Here is a 17,118-nt window from a genome sequence, read left to right as displayed (position 1 = left end):
TCTACGGGCTGTACTCCGTACACATCAATTTATGGATACTCTCAATGCCCGCGTCTCCTCTGCTCAAGCATGGTGCTCTCGAGCTGTTGTTGTTCACAAAAGCGTCCGCCATTTCAGAGAGTATAGAGCAAACCCCGGATCAGCCACATCGGGGTTTGCAGCACCCATGGCTTCGGCGCTGCTGAATAAGCCGGCAAACCGCCAACACATGACCGTGACCAACGCTAACATCGACCATACATACCATAACCACCCACAGTGCTTGCACAGGAAAAAACAGTATACATACGCTGTTCTTCTGATTCGAGGTTATTGCTTTTATCATCTCTACTGGCCTCAGTGTAGTCAGAATTCGCCGGGTATAGTTGGGCAGCGATTTGGCTTGCTTTCCAGGGGGGAGGAAAAGCTACAATTAATTGCATTGACTGCCATATCGTGTGCCTCTTAGCTCCTTGATGGATAGCGGCACCGGCAAGGACATGGTGATGGCTTCACTCCATGACCACCAGAATAGCCAGGCCCAATTTGAAAAAATCAAAAAGCAAACGGCGCGCAAGAAGTTTGCCAAACCGCCTGTCAAGGTAGCTTGTCTGTCCTGGTGAGTGTGTTCGTCCTCCTCTTGCACTTGGGGCATTTTGATCCAGCCCTTTTCAAAGTGTGGATGATGCATGTTTGCTTTTTTTTTTTTTTTTTTTTTTTTTTGCCCCCCCCCGCTCACACTTCATACGTTTGATGACCTTTGATGGACTCTCATGAATAACCCGAAATTCGCCATTAGCCGCGCTTCCAGAGTAAGATGCGATGGAAAAGAGACATGTTCAGGGGTATGTCCAATGTCCCTGCCCCCAGTCCCAGCGATGTATGGACAAGCAGAGCGGAAGCATTTTTTTTGCTAAACACTATTATTTTTAAACCCAGTGCGCCAGTAAGGGGAAAGAATGCAGCTATCTCCCTAGCAAACGGGGAGGCCCACGGAAAAAAAAAGTGGGACAGCCCTCGTCCCTGGGTTTGGAACCCCATGATAAGTCATGGGTGTCAACATTCCCTCTTACCCGCGTACATGAAGGTAAATGAGCACTATCTGATAGTTAACTATTATGTTTGCGTTTTTTTTTTTTTTTTTTACTTGTGGCCGGAAGACTAAAAGTACTTATCGACCTATCTTTATTAGCGGTGTTTGATCAATTCGACTCCCTTGCTGTGCCAGGAGCTGGATTGAGACATCTTGACTTTTCTCCGGAAGTCCAGTCGATGTTTGAAGATTTAATGGTACCTGCTAGTGGAGATGTATCGCGTGCTACGCTAGCTACAGAGCCCGTTCCCGTTAATATGCCTAGCCAGGATCCCTCACGGGTAAGGGTATACGGTAACGAACATGACATGTAGGTGTTTCCATGCCTTCCATGTAGGAATGATAGATGATACAGCGTTCACTCTTCTAGGCGCCATAGAAATTTTGCTAATCTGGTTTGCAGATTAAATGGATATTACATATTTATCCATCTATATTTTCCGATATTCCCTCCTGCACATGCTCCCATCGCAGTGGACCGCCCCCTGGATTCCCCAGGGAAATCTTCTAATCCAAAATTACAGGCCACAGAAACACCCTTGGGTTATATACCGAAGTCGCCCATAAGCCTTGCAATATCAGCCATTCTTGCACTCGTTCCCCATCCAAAAGACCCAAATCCTTCTTCACCAGAGTCAGTGCTCCTTCGAAGGTCGTATGCTCAGTGGTTTTCTAAAGCCTCCTTGGACAGCGTTGAGGCGGAATCCGATCTTGCGGAGTCCGCCGCCAACCCTTCTCAGGCCCTTCTCAATGAACATCCCGTCCCTAAACGACCATCGCTTCACCCGCACGTACCTGTTGAATTAGAAGCCGTTCTAGCACTTCTAATTCTTAGTGTTTACGAGTATGCCCAGCGAGGAAATCTTGTCAAAATGCGGCACCGTGCTGGTCAGGCTTTTGTTACGGCAATGAATATGTCGTTGCATGCGTTGCCACCTGAAGATAACATTTATTCTGAAGCGAAACGACGCGCTTGGTGGATGACCGTATGCAAAACTCTAGTCCCATGGAAGTTTATCATATCCATTGAACTAATATATATATGGCCCTGCAGTATTACAGCGTTTGCCAAGGTTCAATCGTGAGCACGACTGTAAGTTTTACTAAAGACGCTAGGATATATATTTTTCGAATGCTGTGGCTGAGATTTATCTTTCGATGAAAGCCTCCTACAATCATTCTCAACGACCCGCGATTTGTGACCCCGTTTCCGCGTTTTGCTTCGGACCCAGAGGTAAGATTAATTCATATTTTAATACCCAGGTCCGTGATCTAATTCATCTACCGTCTAGGGTTGGTCAATCCTAATGCGAGCCCAGCACGCTCTTGTTGCTGGGACTCAATTCATTCTTGATCTTAATCAAGCCCTAAAAGCCCGAGGCAACATGTCATATATATACGAGCGGATGAAAAAAGTTGACGCTTGGATTCGGCCCGTTTTGGCCCACGCCACGACTACCCCATCTATGCCTCCCTTGAATGGGATGACTGATTCTGAATCAATAACTGCGCAAAGTATCCGAAAAATATCCCTTCTCAAGCTTTCGAGGTAAGATCACTCCGTATAATTGCGCTCCTTTTTTTTAGTGTACATGAACAGCGGAACTGATGGTAACAGCGCCCACATCAAAACTCACCGTTTCCGTGCATTCTTGGATATCCCCATTTTTATCAAAAAACACTGCGACCTCACTTGCGCCAGCATAGGGTACCTAGGGCATGAGGCCGACGCACAAGGAAGCTCAAAGCTTTGCTGCGCTTCAACCAACTTATCTAATATTCCTACAATACCTCCGTCGGGTCAATCTCCATCCTCTTGCTCGACAACATCAGATGTCTCTGGCGCCACCACATCCTCCTCAACTTGGGTTAACGAGGATGCGTTTCCATTCACGAATCACGAATCAACGGAGATCTGTTTAAACTCCGCTCTCACCATCGCTCACATGTTCCGCACCCTCCCGTATCCGACCCCAATATACGATGATAAGGATCTAGTAAGTATCTCCCCAAGGTCGCGATCGCCTTCGGATGATCCTGCTTCCGCCCTTCCACGGACTATGCCTTCTTTTGCTTGCTGTGCCATGCAGAGCAGCTATGCCATGCTCATGCTTTATTATAAATCTCGAGTCATAGACCACACTAGCAGTGTAGAAGGAAACCCACTAAAACCCTCTGACGACTTAGCGGATGAGCTTCAGTATGGTTTGGAGTGTGTGATATCTGCCGTTAGAAACTATTCAATAGCGTTTGAGGCGCTGGATGGAATGAGAGGTTAGTAGTTTACACTTTTGTTGAGAGCTCCTTTGTTGGAATAAATCTAATCATTGCCCTCTTTTGGTCGTGCTAGACGAAATTGAAGGCGCTTTCATGACAGCTTTCCCGCAGCCATAATTAGCCCGCAGAGTTTCTTCGACTATCTTAAATCTAGTCTTCCCATCTCGGAAATCACGTCAAGCCTCTGCTCCCGCTCTCTGGCTATCGCGAACGACCAAGCGGGATGCTAAATTTGCAGCGGATACATTTCACTTATCTCCTCTCTCTCTCTCTTTCCTCTTTTTTTTTTCGCTCTCTCCTCACTTGCAGCGGATTTGAATGATTCCATGACCCACCCTCACTTTACGCCTGATTTCACATATATTTATTTCCAGGATATATTTCCCTTCATATACATAATCTTTCTGGATATGTTAGCCTCATTTTTCATCATACCCGCCAATTTTCTTCTTCCTTCTCCTTACCACCTCCCTTTTTTTTCGTCTTCATTTTCGTTTTTCACTTTTTTGTTTGGGATGTCGCCTGTCCATTTATTTAGGTTGGCCTAGAGGTCATATTTCTTCCCGGATACCTCTCTCCCTTGTATATTACACATCTTTCTGCCTTTTCTTTCTTGCAATTTTTCTCGTCTATATACCAATATCGTTAGTCGCCACAGTCCCTCAGTTAGCAATCAATGCATAATGCGTGGCGTATTTTTTTCGGACTTATTATACACCCTTGTTTCCCTTAACCCTAACACATTCCACGTAGCTTCTTCACTTTCTGACATGTTCCTCTGTAACTTATAAGATGCGTATTTGGTTACCGTTACTAAATTACATTATCTATTTACATTAGATCACATCACCATCCCCCCCCCCGCGTTGAACAGCTCGACAAAGGAATATCATATCCAAGACAGGCAGGAACCAGGACGGAATAAACGACACACATCAACAAGATAGTAGAACGTGTGCGTACACAGGACAAAATCTATCTATAATGCCGCTAAAGAAAGAAGCAGTGGGCAAATGAAGAATTCAGAAGAATAGAAAGCAGCGACATTCCAAACGCACCGCTTTTCCTGGGAAACGAGAACAACGCCATTCACTGACCACGCTGTAAAATAGATATAGACAGGAGAAGGTCAAAGAGGCATCGCTCAAAGCTTAGACCTAATCCCTTCAAGGCGAAACTTGACATCTTTCAGTACCTTGCTGGAAGGCTTCCAGTCGTCAAACAGCTTCAGGAGCTCCGAAGTTTCCTCGGATAATTCGCGTCGCACGTATTCTTCCTCCAGGACACCTCGCATGGCGAAAGGGAGGATGTATGGGTTTCCGTTTGGTGAACGGCTCGATGTGTTTATTTCTAGTTTGGCATTGGGAACGGGAAGCGTTTCGAGCGTGAACTCGATAGCGAGTCTGAAAGAAAACGAATTGTCAATAGATTGCACATTTTGCTGAGGGTATCTCATGTATTTTTTTTTTTTTTTTTTTTTTTTTTTTTTTTTTTTTGGCGCTTTGTTTGAAGAGAGGAGACTGTAAAATCTCACCGGTAAAGTGTTTCGTCGTCATATAAACGGGAATGGCCTTCGCCAGAATATAAACTTCCAGCAAGGGGAGAGCTAAGCTCCCGAATAAGCCCGTGATCAGATATTCCAAGGTTACGTAGTTTCATCGCGAAACCAACGAGTTGTGATAGGCTGTATGAAGGGGTGTTGTCAGAAAATGTTGCCTTTTTGACCGAGGATATAGATATTTTCTCACAAACTGGGAGCGTGGACTCTGCCATTCACAAAGACCGCTCGGTAAATATGGGGATGCGAAATAGTTGAAAAAATAGATGACTGGAATTGAATGAAATCAGCATTTTCTATGCTTCCCATATGCACAGCAACACTCCTACAAGAATGTACATACCTCTAATGACACCAGTTGATCATCTATGCTTCCCACATACACAATCTTCACGCCGAAGTCAAGAGCAGTTTCAAGCGCTGCCAAGTGGTCCTGTGAGACCTTGCTCTTTTGGTTCGCGAAATCGAATAATTCGCCAGCTGATCCACTAATCCAGCGAGATCGATACTCGGGAAATGGCCCTAGATTGACACCCGCCATGGCGCATATGCCAATATGTGCAGAGCTCACACAACCAAAAGCTATCAGCTTCGCAACCAGCATGGTCGCGACCGGAACACCCTGGCTATGGCACGCTACCAAGATGAAATCGGCCTTCTTGATATCATTGATATGATTGAGGAGCAATTTCCAAAGCAAATCTACACGTTCTGAGATGCGCCCCTCACCTTCAAGAGCTATTTTCTGGATTTCACACGAATATCCATGGGACTCCGTCCATGAGGAAATAGCCTTCGCTGCCATAGTTGAAAATTTGACGGATGTGCCTGTCGGTTGCCCAAGGACAGTGCGAATTAACGGTGCTGGAAATAATCCATGTACCCCGATCGCAAGCGCACGTTTCACACGTGGTGGGTCATTTGTCAGTGTTACATGGCGGGGTTCGGGGTAGTTGTAAGAGAAGAGCAAACTACCAAGTTGCCGAATAATACTAGGCCGCTCGGGTACAGGGAAGCTAGCCTTTAATGTGGGAAGCACCTGGTTAGGGAACGAAATCTTCGTTGTCGAAGCAGCAGGAGACCTTTCCTTCGTAGGTGCAGTGGTCTTTTTAATGCTTGAGTTGGGTTGTTGGCCGGGCAATACTGCTTCTGCTGGAGTTGGCGTCGCTACCTCAGGTTCCGAAACCCTAATCGACGCCGATGCCTGGTTTTGATATTCCGCAGTGCCAGTTGAATCCTCTGTTCGTTCTAGGTTCTTAGTGCTTGTCCCAGCAGGCCTTGTCTGTACCTCTCTGTACCAAAAGAACCAACTATATGACGATGCTGCCCTTGAAGGAGCGACTGTCATATCAACATTGCTGCTGTCCGATAGGAGTGCCTTGTGGTCGGTCTGCAGATCTATATCACTAGACTCTGCAGCGGGAGTTTGAGTGTCCGCACTTGTTCTACTCTCTTGCGCATGACTCTCATTTTGCCAGTTTTCCGCTTGTTGCGAGGAAGCGGATTTACCACCCCACAAGAACCAGGCTCGCTTTGTAGGAGCTGGGTCCTCAGGGGCAGTAGATTTTTGCTCAATTGTAATTGTAGGCTGTTCAGTATCATTTTGTTCGGTTTCTTCGTCTGCACGGGGTAACGGTTCATCTTTGTTAGATTGTATGGCTACTCCAGCAGCATTGGCCGACTGATCTGCTTGCCCTGGCTTCGGAGTGGATTCGCCGCCGATTCTTGGGAGCGGAATCCAACCAAGCCAGCCTGACGTCTGAGTAGGCTGTGTGTTTTGATTTGTTTTTTTATCTTGATTACTATCCGGAATGGTGTCCGCCGGATCACTGAGTTTCTTGGTAACTTTGCCGTTTTGGGCGTCTATCGAAACAGTCGGTAACATGGGCGCTGAGCCACCAGTTATACTATGCTGTGTGTCGCCTTCAACTTTTTTGTCGGATATCGACATATCCGGAACGGAAGCGGAGCCAATTGAAGCAATATTGATCCGTGTGGTGGCTACTTCCGCAGGCAGTGACCTCGTGGATCCTCCGATTTTCTTCGTAAGTCCGATGGAGGGCGGCCTAACAGGTCGACTTTGGTTATGAGGCGTTGAAACTGACGAGTTCCGCTCCGGCGTCAAAGCTGCTTCAGCAGAAATGCTCTCACGAGCAACTTCCGTGACCGCGGGTGCCTTGGGCTTGCGGGGCCAGGATGGGTTATACCAGGTCTAATCAATTACTCAAAAATTACCACAGAACTTCCTACACAACGTAGCAAAATCTGGCTTTCTTACCGTCCTATTATCATTTTTAATGTCTAGCGTTCGCGTCTCTGCGGAAGCGTCAGAGTCCACGGGGCCAGCCTGAGAGGCGGCTGCTGGCTCGCCGTTTTCGTCGTTTGGATTCACCCGCTTTCGCGGTCCCGCGGGCGCCATCGATAGGAGAGGGAACTCATAACACAGAAAACAGTCAATATGACAAGTAACTATTGCGGCAGTGTTGGGGTCGGCAAGGAGGGCGAGAAAAGAACCGTTGGAGGAGAGTCGTGGAAGCTGTTCGATCTGTTGTCTGTTGTCTGTTGCGCCGCATCGTGGCTCAGGAAGGGGCTTGGCGCGGAATGACCATGATGTAATATCATATGGATGTTTGCATTTGTCATGTGATCGGGCTTGAGGGCTGTGGCTGGAGCGAGATGTCTTGGCAGGCACCAGCCTCATCTGGAAAAAAACATCGGAAGAAATGCGGGAGAGCAACAACAGCAGCCACAACGGTCGAAAAACATACCGCAACGGCCAATTTGTTCGGCAGCACTGGTTGGATTCATGTTCCTGATTGTCTTCCAATCCCTGCAGTTTCGGTTTAATTGATCCGCCTAGCAAAGGTCAGCCATGGCCATCCAGAAGAAGGTAGGTATGCGAAAGCTCCTCGCGCATTCAGTTTTTGATCGCATTCTAACAGTCACTACTAGCATGGCAAAGGCCGCTTGGACAAGTGGTATAAGCTAGCAAAGGAGAAGGGCTATCGAGCTCGTGCTGCTTTCAAGTTGATCCAGCTTAACAAAAAGTATGGGTTCTTGGAGAAGAGCAGAGTTGTAATCGATCTTTGTGCTGCACCTGGCGTAAGTTCCTGTAACCATGCCCCTCCGGCTCCCTGTTGCTCCATGTATACTGATCAATGTTCCTGGACCATTGTAGTCGTGGTGTCAAGTTGCTGCAGAATGCATGCCCTCACAGTCTCTAATTATCGGCGTCGACCTGGCGCCCATAAAACCGATTCCCAAAGTCATTACTTTCCAGAGCGATATTACCACGGATAAATGTCGTGCTACGATACGTCAGCATCTTAAAACGTGGAAAGCAGATACTGTTCTCCATGATGGTGCACCAAACGTTGGTGTAGCGTGGGTTCAAGATGCTTTCTCTCAAGCAGAGCTCGTACTTCAGTCTCTGAAGCTCGCCACCGAATTCCTGGTTCCAGGAGGAACATTCGTTACCAAAGTCTTCAGGTCAAAAGATTATAATCCGTTATTGTGGGTATTTAAACAGCTTTTTAACAACGTGGAGGCCACAAAGCCCCCTTCGTCACGAAACGTTTCTGCCGAAATTTTCGTTGTCTGCCAAGGTTTCAAGGCCCCCAAACACATCGACCCAAAATTCCTTGATCCTAGACATGTCTTCGCCGAGTTGCAAGATCCTACTCCAAACCACGAGGCAAAAGTGTTTAATCCTGAGAAAAAGAAGCGGAAGCGAGATGGGTACGAGGAAGGAAATTACACTCAATTCAAAGAAATTCCCGTCAGCGAGTTCATAAACACGACTGATCCAATCTCAATTTTGGGAGAATACAACAAGTTGAGCTTTGAGCAGTCAACTGGTGGAGACCTTGCTTTGGCAACCCTCGCGCGACTTCCAGAAACCACAAAGGAAATTCAACTATGTTGCGAAGATCTCAAAGTTTTGGGGAAGAAAGAGTTCCGTAATTTGTTGAGATGGCGAATAAAAGTGCGGGAAAAGTTTGGATTAGCTGTGAAAAAAGGGCCTAGTAAACCAGATGAGAGCGAAGAGGTAGCTGAGGTAGAACCAATGGATGAGGAGCTTGCAATCCAACAGGATCTACAACGGATGCGGGACAAGGAGACGTCGAGGAAAAAGAAGGAACGAAGAAAGGAGAATGAGCGAAAACAAAAGGAAATAGTACGGATGCAGATGCATATGACAACCCCCATGGAGATCGGTATCGAACAATCTGGACCTATTGGAGAAGGCGCTATGTTTGCACTTAAGCCCGTTAACCGTGCCGGTGATGTAAGCCAAATAACAAGCGGCAAGATGGTGCCTGTTGAAAGTGACGATGAGGAGGACGATTCGTCAACCATTGATGAGGACTCAGATGAAGAGGAAGATCGGTTAGAGCGCGAGTTAGATTCCATGTACGAACGATACAGAGCTGATCGGGAGGATCGGGATGCAAAATTACGCGCCAAAAAAGCTCGCAAAGACTTTGAAACGGAGGAATGGGAAGGGATTTCTGATTCCGATAAAGAGGGTAGCGAGGATACAGATGGCGACGATACTAGGTTGCACGATGCAATTCCGCGACCTGCTGTTGATAGCAAGGGCTTGTCTAACAAAGCTGCGATGTTTTTCGATCAAGATATATTCCAGGGCTTAGGAGACCTGGGTGATGAAGATGAGGAAGATGAGGGAGGTGAGACAGGTTCTGAGGGAGAGACTGCAGCTCAGCAGCAAGAAAATGGAGCGGAAGATGATGAGTATTCTGATGTTTCTGAGAGCGACGATGATAATTCGGAGACCCAACAGCCCCCAAAGCTTGACAGGAAACAAACATCCGAGAAACGTGAATCCAAAAGTAAAATGAACCCGAAGGGAAATGATATATCCCCTGACTTTGAAGAGGAGGAGAAACAAGATCCCCGAAAGAAAAATGGACAACTTGGTAAACCTTTGCCCTTCTCAAGTTATTTCCTGGGTCTAGAAGTAATCGACACTAACAATTCATGTCAGACATCGACATAATAACAGCGGAAGCCATGGCTCTTGCCCAACAAATCGTCACGGGCGAGAAAACAACACAAGACGTCGTCGACGACGGATTCAACAAGTACACTTTCCGCGACAACGACGGACTCCCCGAGTGGTTCCTAGATGATGAAGGCAAGCACTCCAAACCCCTACGACCAATCACCGCCGCCGCAGCGGCCGCAATCCGCGAAAAGATGCGCGCCATAAACGCGCGCCCTATCAAGAAGGTGCTGGAAGCCAAGGGCCGCAAAAAGTTCAGGGCTGCACAGCGGTTGGAGAAACTGCGCAAGAAGTCTGCGTTGCTGGCTGAAGACGAGGCGCTGAGCGAGAAGGATAAGGCGCAGACGATTGCGCGCATGATGAGTCGCGCGATGAAGAAGAAGCCAAAGCAGAATGTGAAGCTTGTTGTGGCGAAGGGGGCCAATAAGGGTATTTCTGGCAGGCCCAGGGGGGTCAAGGGGAAGTATAAGATTGTGGACTCGAGGATGAAGAAGGATATTAGGGCGGAGAAGAGGTTGGCGAAGAAGAGGAAGAAGAATTAGGGGTTGTTCTTCTTTTTTTTAAGGATGATGGGGATTTTGTTTTGTTAATTGTCTAAATTTAGTATATGGCCTACATTCTATGCTCACTTGCGGGAGGAGTTTAGAGTATGGGATGGATAAAAATAAGATCAAAGAGAATAACTATGCTACTTCTCTCCTTCAGCTGGGCTTCAAGCTCGAAATGATGCTCTCAAATCCTAATTAAGTGCTGGCTCTGGTCGAACGGTTTGAAAAGAAAAATGAAAATTTAAGCGCAGGATGCTATCATCTTTATCCATTTCTCCACTTTAAGATAATTTCCCCGCCCAATATACTTAGAATCAAAAAACATATCATCCTTATTCAGTCATTGTTTACTCCGTAAATGTCATTAGATACAATGAATTTATCATCATGAAGCGCAAAAGAGAGATAGTAATGTACAAACATACATCCCTGCCATTCAGACTACTTCCATCAGCCATATATACACTTTTTTCCACATCTGCCCCCCTCCCGAAAGTCCCACTCACCCGGCACAATAAGTGCTCTTCCTTCTCAAAAACTCCCCATACCTCCACAATAACACAGGCGCCACAATCCCCAACCCCGCCGAAATGAACGCCAACAATGCATTCCCCCAGCCCAAACCCAACCGAGCATACAGAGTAGGCGCAAAGAGCGGGAAACTAAATCCAGCCAACGTCCGCAAAAAAGCAGCCGCGCCCGTCGCGGACGCAGCATATTGGGTGTATGCATCTACAACGTAGGCCTGCGCGCACTGGAAGCCGATGATGAGGCCCGTTGCGAAGATGGCAGATGCGATGTTGGGGATTATCCAGTGGATGTGCGGCTGCGCGGTCCAGCCGTAAGTCATGAGGCCGATGGGCACTAGGAGTCCACCGGGTAGCATGAGGGGGATGCGGAATTCGGGACGGCCTGGGTCGTTATAGTGGGCTTTTAGGCGTATGTAGATCTTGGGGTTGGTTAGCTTCTTTGATTTTAGATTTTGGGATTCCGCTAGAAGTTAGGGATGGATTGAGGTGGGAGATCTGGGTTAACCAGGGGTAGATGAAGCATATACAACTTCTTTACTGACTCTGTCCATGATTGGAGCGCATATTTGCAGGCCTATCACAAACCCGACGCCTAGAGACAGGTAATTTAAACTTGCTATGTCGGTGGTTTGTTTGTATACTCCTTCCCAAACGAGGGGGAAAGATGAAAGGCTGTAGAGAGATGTTAGTTATGTGTTTTGTCTCCCTCACGTATGGGAGAAACAAAATATTCATTAAACAGTACTACTTACACCAGATACATGAGCCCATATAAATATGCTCGATATAACGCGAGGGCCTGAATTGTTGGCTGTGTGCCCAGCATAATGAACGGCCTAACAAGGCTTTTGCGCAAAAGGATACTGAATGTACTGTTTTCCATTTCCCATTTGGTCCGCAAAGCATTATTTCCGGTGCTCTGTCGTAGCTTTTTAGCTTTATTTGCCAAAAGTTTAGGTGCATAGGTTTCCTTGAGGAAAAGAAAAGCCACAACTTGGACACCTGCGTCAGCAATGGAGACGGACCAAAAGATCCAGCGCCAGGTAGTGTGTTTTGCTATAAACCCCCCAGCTTTGTGGTAGTTAGTTTCAAGCGTGATTCTTCGAAGGGCTTGTGCCGTGTCAAGTGTATTTCACTCACCAACAGGGCCAATAGCAGGGCCAATGAAAGGAGCCAAGCTATATACAGCTATGGATTTCCCACGCTCCTCAGCTCTCCAACAATCGCTAATGACTCCTCCACCCAGCTATTTTTGCCAGAAAATTAGGGCGAAAGGAAATTATGCATGCTTTTTTTAAGGGACGGACGTACAGCTTGTGGTGCGCTTCCTCCAAGACCACTAAGAAACCGAAACGCCAGGATTTGTTGCTTGGTTTGCGCAAAACCACATGCAGTGTTAAAAACCAAGTAGAATAAGTTTGCCAGCTGCAGGATGGCTACTCTGCCGAATATCTCTGACAAAGGGCCCAGTACAAAAGGGCCAACAGCATATGCCAGGAGGAATATTGACATGACTAAGACTTGCTCCATAGACGAAGTAATGTCAAATTCCTTCCCTATCGTGGCTAACGCCGGTGCCACCATGGTGGATGACACAGGCGAGATGAAGGTGAAGGACGAGACGATAAGCACGGCAGCCCACTTCGCAGAATGAGCCCAATTGAGAGGATTTTCAGGGTCTTCTGGACCAGACCAAGTAACCTGTCCCATTCAGCAAACTAGACCATTGAGGAAACAAGAGTCGGGGGATTTACCAGATTTGGATCTTTACTTGAGCTTTGTATTAATGCCAGCCTGGCGGCTTCAGCACCTTGGTATCCTTGATATTGTCCACATCGGGTCGGATCTTAGATACAGAAAAGGATGAGTCTCATAATAAAGGAAACGGCTTGAGGCTTGAACTCCTTGTGGTTGAGCTACTCACTACATTCTTCAAAATTGTCACTTGAGAATCTACCGTTGGGAGAGTGATAGACGTATTCCGCAAACGGTGTGAAGCTTAACGGTGGGAGTTGATATTCATCTACAATCGTAGAAGTGCGAGAAATGACGGACGGGATAGAAGGAGAAATCCTCCCATTGCGGGAATTGCGTGTTTCCATTGAAATTTTGCGAGAAGCCCCAACAATAGAATATGGTGAAAGTAAACGAGTGTATGGCGTTCCGATCTTAGATGAGATCAGGCATAAAATGCAGATCCATCTGGCATTTTGAAGACATCAGAACATCCGAAAAATATCGGAGACACTTTTCAGGAACCTAGGAAAACTGTTCCACACCGCCACGATCATTTGACTGACCATGCAGGATTCAAAGACATTCTGCACTGCTAAGAGTGGTAACCCTGCATAAGAGAGCCTTAGGAATTGATTCATCATCATTACTATGCCCACATTGTAACAAGTAACAAGAAACCTGATCAATTAGAGATACTATACTCGGTCGGAGCTTTGCCCTGAATGTCAGGATCAACGGTGACACTGCTTTTTAGGTGAAATGGTTCTAAGCTTCTGCTAGCGCTCGTATTATGCATGCAAGTTAAAACCAATCAACATCCCGAAGCACCCACGGAGACTGTGCGGAGAATAATAATGTGTAGAAGATGTATGGACATGCGGCATGCCATGCTATAGTTAGAAAAGCATCGAACTGATGACGACTCGTGGCTGACGTGGTTAAGCAGCCACAGCCGACGTTGGATTAAGAGTGGATCAAGCTATGGGGCAGCTATGGGGCAGCTGTGGAGCAACTGTGGAGCAAGACATGGGGCCGAGGCTGTGGCTGTGCCAGTGCAGCTAACCAACAGCCTGGGAATGAAGAATGAATGGAGGAGCAACTACTCCGTACTCTGTAACGAAGCAAGGCAATTCATATTAGTACAAGGCTAGCGACAACGGATTCTGCATTGTTCATCCCTCAGCCCTATCCTTGTATGTAATGTACATGTGACTTACCTTTCTTCCCCGGCGGCGATGCTCGGCTAAAGTTGACCCTTGAACTCGGCCACCCGAAATCCATGCCCTAGATTTTGCTGGTATCTAGAGTATCATGCTATGATCGGACGTCCACCTTAGTGGTAGCCCTATGGCGATGACGACCACTCCTGCGAGCATATACTTCTTGATACAACGGGAAACTTCTGCCTTCAAGGGCTACTCTCTAGGTATCTAAAAGACAGTCAGAGACACCTTTGTCTCGGAGAAAACTGCAGCAGTAGATCCCGACATTGCACTGCCCACGTTTCGAGTGAGACAACCGAAAACACCAGAGCTACCTGTGAGTCTGCACCCTTAAGCGTTGCTGGGTGACTGGCCTTGCATAGGCCCTGGTTGAAACCTTCCCGTGTCATCCCATGCTGAGCTAGATTGCCCATGATTTGTTGGAGGAGAAGGTTGGCAGGGGCAGTGGTAGGTAGCCGCTGGTGATGGAGCCAACGGGCCGAGTCCGAATTCGGTTGCTGGCCACGTTATAGATTTCCTTTTTTGCTCAAGTAGGGCTTTCGGTGTTATCCTGCCAATGAAGGAAAATTGAAAATTCTCTTCTTCCATGCCCGAAGCCGGTAGCGAACCCGGCGTGATTCCCAAGGCCTTCCTCCTATTGGCAGTGATAATCCTTCGTTTTGTTGGTTCATCGACTTGCTTGACTGATTTGGTTTTAAGGAAGTCGGATACGCGTCACTATATACGTGTATCTTTTGCGCAGGCCGTTTCCATGCTAGAATAGAATATAGGCTAAACGTCGAACAGAAATGTGAAAAGCTTCCATCGATGAAGAACGGAGTGAACCAGGCTATCAAGACATCATTTCCGCAAGGCGCACGGTAGTTAGTACGACTGATTTCACATGAAGTCAAATGACACTGATATCGAAAGATCGGGCCGCAGCAAGATGACTTTTGCATACGCAGCCCGGTGGTGGCAGGGCTAGTAGGACCATCAGGAACATAAATTAGAGCCGGAGGACGCATATTGTTGCATAGAGTAGATCAGTATCCTCTCGTTGAAACATGTTGTTCCATGAACAAATCATACATTCGCTTTATTCTCTCGTTATATCCATATTTGCCCTTATCAAGCAATCTTATACGCTCGTTTGCACACCCTCGAAACCGCGATCCAAGACAAAAATGATAGCACAGGTCATTCCCATGCAGATGCGCAACGATGATCCCATCAATATCCCAATTCCACCGCCAGAAGTGCAATCACCCTTGCGCATCCTTGTTTGTCCATCGGGATTCAAGGAGAGTCTCGATACACTTGTCGTAGCTGATTGCATCGAAAAGGGAATCAAACGCGTCCTCCCAAATGTAATCGTGCAGAAAGCCCCCTTATTCGACGGAGGAGAGGGGTTCGCCCATGCCCTTGTTGCCACCACTGGTGGAGAACTTCGACATTTGAAAATCACCGGCCCTGTTAACATTCCTCTCATCTCGCATTATGGTATCCTTGGTGGGGACCAGTCGAAGAAAACTGCCGTTGTAGAAATGGCTGCTGCCGCAGGGTTGCGCTTGGTTCCCAAAGACTCTCGTGACCCAACCATCACAACTACTTACGGAGTCGGTGAGTTGATGCGCGCAGCCCTAGATGAAGGAGTGGAGCGACTCATCGTCGGCTGCGGCGACTCAGGAACCAACGATGGAGGTGCTGGCATGCTCCAGGCCCTGGGTGCACATTTTTTTGATATCCACGGAAATGAGCTTGCGCCGGCAAGTGGCGGCGCAGCCCTTTGCACAGTTGCAGATATAGACCTTTCCGGCCTCCATCCCCGTTTAAAATACGTTGAAATTGAAGTCGCGTGCAACTGCCAGAACATCCTGTGCGGTCCTAAGGGCGTTGCACGTGTATACGGACCGCAAAAAGGCGCGACCCCCGCCGAGGTCGAGCTACTCGACACCGCACTGAATGCCTACGCTTCCGCCGTCAGCAGAAAGCTAGGGCGCGACATATCCACCGTCCCTGGCAGCGGAGCTTCTGGCGGAATGGGTACCGGCCTCCTACTCCTCGGTGCCAAGCTGCGGCCCCGTTACGAGGCAGTGACAGAATACTTCGGCATCAACGACGACCTGTTCAGAAACTGCCATTTAGTATTCACTGCGGAGGGACGCCTTGACTCTCAGACGCCGCAGGGCAAGATCCCCGCAGAGGTCGCTTTGCGTGCGAAGAAGCATGGGTTGCCCGTCATTGCGCTTGCGGGTACAGTTGGCCCCGATGCTGCGGCCAATTATTTGATTGGCATCGACGCTTTTGCGAGTATAATGCAAGGACCGATACCTCTTGAGGTCGCTATTGCAGATGCAGAGCGGCTTTTAACGGATGCGGCGGAAAGTGTGATGCGTGTGTTGATGTTGGGCCAGTCGCTGCGAGTTCGAGATAGCGTCGTCGCTGGTGGACGCGCTTCCTTGCTGGTGCAGCCTCCTAAATAACTCATTTATATGTGTATTAAGGTGGGCTTGCTTGCTTGAGTGACTCACTTGCTTGTGGATTATGTTACCAATGTACAGATTATATATACACACATTTTGCCCCTCTGCTCTCCACGTAGTTTGTCGTTCCTTTTGTTTGAGCTAATGTTCAGTTTCAATATCTTAAATGTATTGATCAAAATTCTAATGATCAATGATTGTTAATATATTATAGTTTTCGAGAAAAGGCTTCATTTCTTTGACCATTCTTGATTTGATGAATGAGGCTAGGGATGCGTGATTCAGCAGAGATGGATGGACGTTGCCTTCGCTTGACCCAACCTCATCATCTACGGCAATAAATATATAGTTACTCTCTGCTCTGTATTGAGTATTATGTGGAATTAAGCTTTTACACTGAAAAACATTTCAAAAAATTCATTTGACTCAAATGTCACTATTGGCTGCTGTAATTATCAAAGAATAATAACTTGTCCTGATTGACTGAAGTGATAAACTTCAGTGATAGTATAGTAGTTAGTTACTCTGTTGCCATTTGAACCCTGCTATGAGAATGCTCAGTCTGAGTGTCATAGTGAATATTCCAATCCACAAGCTTTGTATCTTGGTATAATAAGATCAAGACATTGGAGCACTCAGTCTGCAAAATGACCACATCCAGTGAGTTCCACACATCTCTCTC

The 17,118-nt window shown here is 47.2% G+C and overlaps 5 protein-coding genes across 6 annotated transcripts; 3 read left to right on the top strand and 2 right to left on the bottom strand.

Annotated features, from left to right (window-relative positions):
• The first annotated feature begins 249 nt into the window (after nt 1–249).
• BDBG_07789 (C6 zinc finger domain-containing protein) lies at nt 250–4,805 on the top strand. Its single transcript, XM_031723257.1, has 10 exons — nt 250–598; nt 779–824; nt 919–1,066; nt 1,172–1,382; nt 1,476–2,058; nt 2,127–2,165; nt 2,238–2,306; nt 2,365–2,621; nt 2,691–3,346; nt 3,423–4,805. Exons 1-10 carry the CDS (start codon nt 456–458, stop codon nt 3,464–3,466), a joined length of 2,196 nt encoding a protein of 731 aa, XP_031580383.1. The 5' UTR covers nt 250–455; the 3' UTR covers nt 3,467–4,805.
• Nucleotides 3,466–7,482, bottom strand: BDBG_07788 (uncharacterized protein). The gene is made up of 5 exons (XM_031723256.1): nt 7,186–7,482; nt 5,251–7,119; nt 5,098–5,177; nt 4,884–5,033; nt 3,466–4,752 (listed from the first exon to the last, which is right to left on the bottom strand). Exons 1-5 carry the CDS (start codon nt 7,324–7,326, stop codon nt 4,494–4,496), a joined length of 2,499 nt encoding a protein of 832 aa, XP_031580382.1. The 5' UTR covers nt 7,327–7,482; the 3' UTR covers nt 3,466–4,493.
• BDBG_07787 (AdoMet-dependent rRNA methyltransferase spb1) lies at nt 7,429–11,012 on the top strand. Its single transcript, XM_002621902.2, has 4 exons — nt 7,429–7,797; nt 7,860–8,009; nt 8,086–9,847; nt 9,916–11,012. The coding sequence occupies exons 1-4, from the start codon at nt 7,780–7,782 to the stop codon at nt 10,473–10,475; spliced, it is 2,490 nt and encodes an 829-aa protein (XP_002621948.1). The 5' UTR covers nt 7,429–7,779; the 3' UTR covers nt 10,476–11,012.
• Nucleotides 10,534–16,752, bottom strand: BDBG_07786. Of its 2 annotated transcripts, none has more exons than XM_031723254.1 (9): nt 16,485–16,752; nt 13,966–16,428; nt 12,936–13,859; nt 12,766–12,857; nt 12,323–12,712; nt 12,152–12,257; nt 11,764–12,082; nt 11,542–11,683; nt 10,534–11,430 (listed from the first exon to the last, which is right to left on the bottom strand). In XM_031723254.1, exons 3-9 carry the CDS (start codon nt 13,111–13,113, stop codon nt 10,984–10,986), a joined length of 1,674 nt encoding a protein of 557 aa, XP_031580380.1. In that variant the 5' UTR covers nt 13,114–13,859; nt 13,966–16,428; nt 16,485–16,752; the 3' UTR covers nt 10,534–10,983. The 2 variants fall into 2 exon arrangements, with proteins under 2 accessions (XP_031580380.1, XP_031580381.1); XM_031723255.1 differs by having other exon boundaries at nt 11,554–11,683.
• Nucleotides 13,860–16,981, top strand: BDBG_07785 (glycerate kinase). Its single transcript, XM_002621900.2, has one exon. It carries the CDS (start codon nt 15,018–15,020, stop codon nt 16,434–16,436), a length of 1,419 nt encoding a protein of 472 aa, XP_002621946.2. The 5' UTR covers nt 13,860–15,017; the 3' UTR covers nt 16,437–16,981.
• Nucleotides 16,982–17,118: the final 137 nt, after the last annotated feature.

The sequence above is a fragment of the Blastomyces gilchristii genome (genome assembly GCF_000003855.2).
Source record: "Blastomyces gilchristii SLH14081 genomic scaffold supercont1.20, whole genome shotgun sequence".
Taxonomy (NCBI): Eukaryota; Fungi; Ascomycota; class Eurotiomycetes; order Onygenales; family Ajellomycetaceae; genus Blastomyces; species Blastomyces gilchristii.
The sequence above is the reverse complement of the archived record's forward strand: the minus strand, read 5'-3'. Positions and strand labels throughout refer to the sequence as shown.

Bases quoted from the DNA above. Each gene is read 5' to 3' on its own strand.
- BDBG_07787 (XM_002621902.2), top strand. The intron at 8,010-8,085 runs GTAAGTTCCTGT...GGACCATTGTAG, and splicing joins ATCTTTGTGCTGCACCTGGC to TCGTGGTGTCAAGTTGCTGC. The intron at 9,848-9,915 runs GTAAACCTTTGC...AATTCATGTCAG, and splicing joins AAAGAAAAATGGACAACTTG to ACATCGACATAATAACAGCG.
- BDBG_07785 (XM_002621900.2), top strand. From the start codon at position 15,018: ATGTTGTTCCATGAACAAATCATACATTCGCTTTATTCTCTCGTTATA.
- BDBG_07789 (XM_031723257.1), top strand. From the start codon at position 456: ATGGATAGCGGCACCGGCAAGGACATGGTGATGGCTTCACTCCATGAC. The intron at 825-918 runs GTATGTCCAATG...TTTTAAACCCAG, and splicing joins GAAAAGAGACATGTTCAGGG to TGCGCCAGTAAGGGGAAAGA. The intron at 2,059-2,126 runs GTATGCAAAACT...ATGGCCCTGCAG, and splicing joins GACGCGCTTGGTGGATGACC to TATTACAGCGTTTGCCAAGG.
- BDBG_07786 (XM_031723254.1), bottom strand. From the start codon at position 13,113: ATGGAAACACGCAATTCCCGCAATGGGAGGATTTCTCCTTCTATCCCG. The intron at 12,713-12,765 runs GTAAATCCCCCG...TGAATGGGACAG, and splicing joins CAAGTAAAGATCCAAATCTG to GTTACTTGGTCTGGTCCAGA. The intron at 12,258-12,322 runs GTACGTCCGTCC...TGGCAAAAATAG, and splicing joins GAGGAAGCGCACCACAAGCT to CTGGGTGGAGGAGTCATTAG.
- BDBG_07788 (XM_031723256.1), bottom strand. From the start codon at position 7,326: ATGGCGCCCGCGGGACCGCGAAAGCGGGTGAATCCAAACGACGAAAAC. The intron at 5,178-5,250 runs GTATGTACATTC...ATTCAATTCCAG, and splicing joins ATCAACTGGTGTCATTAGAG to TCATCTATTTTTTCAACTAT. The intron at 5,034-5,097 runs GTGAGAAAATAT...CCCTTCATACAG, and splicing joins AGAGTCCACGCTCCCAGTTT to CCTATCACAACTCGTTGGTT.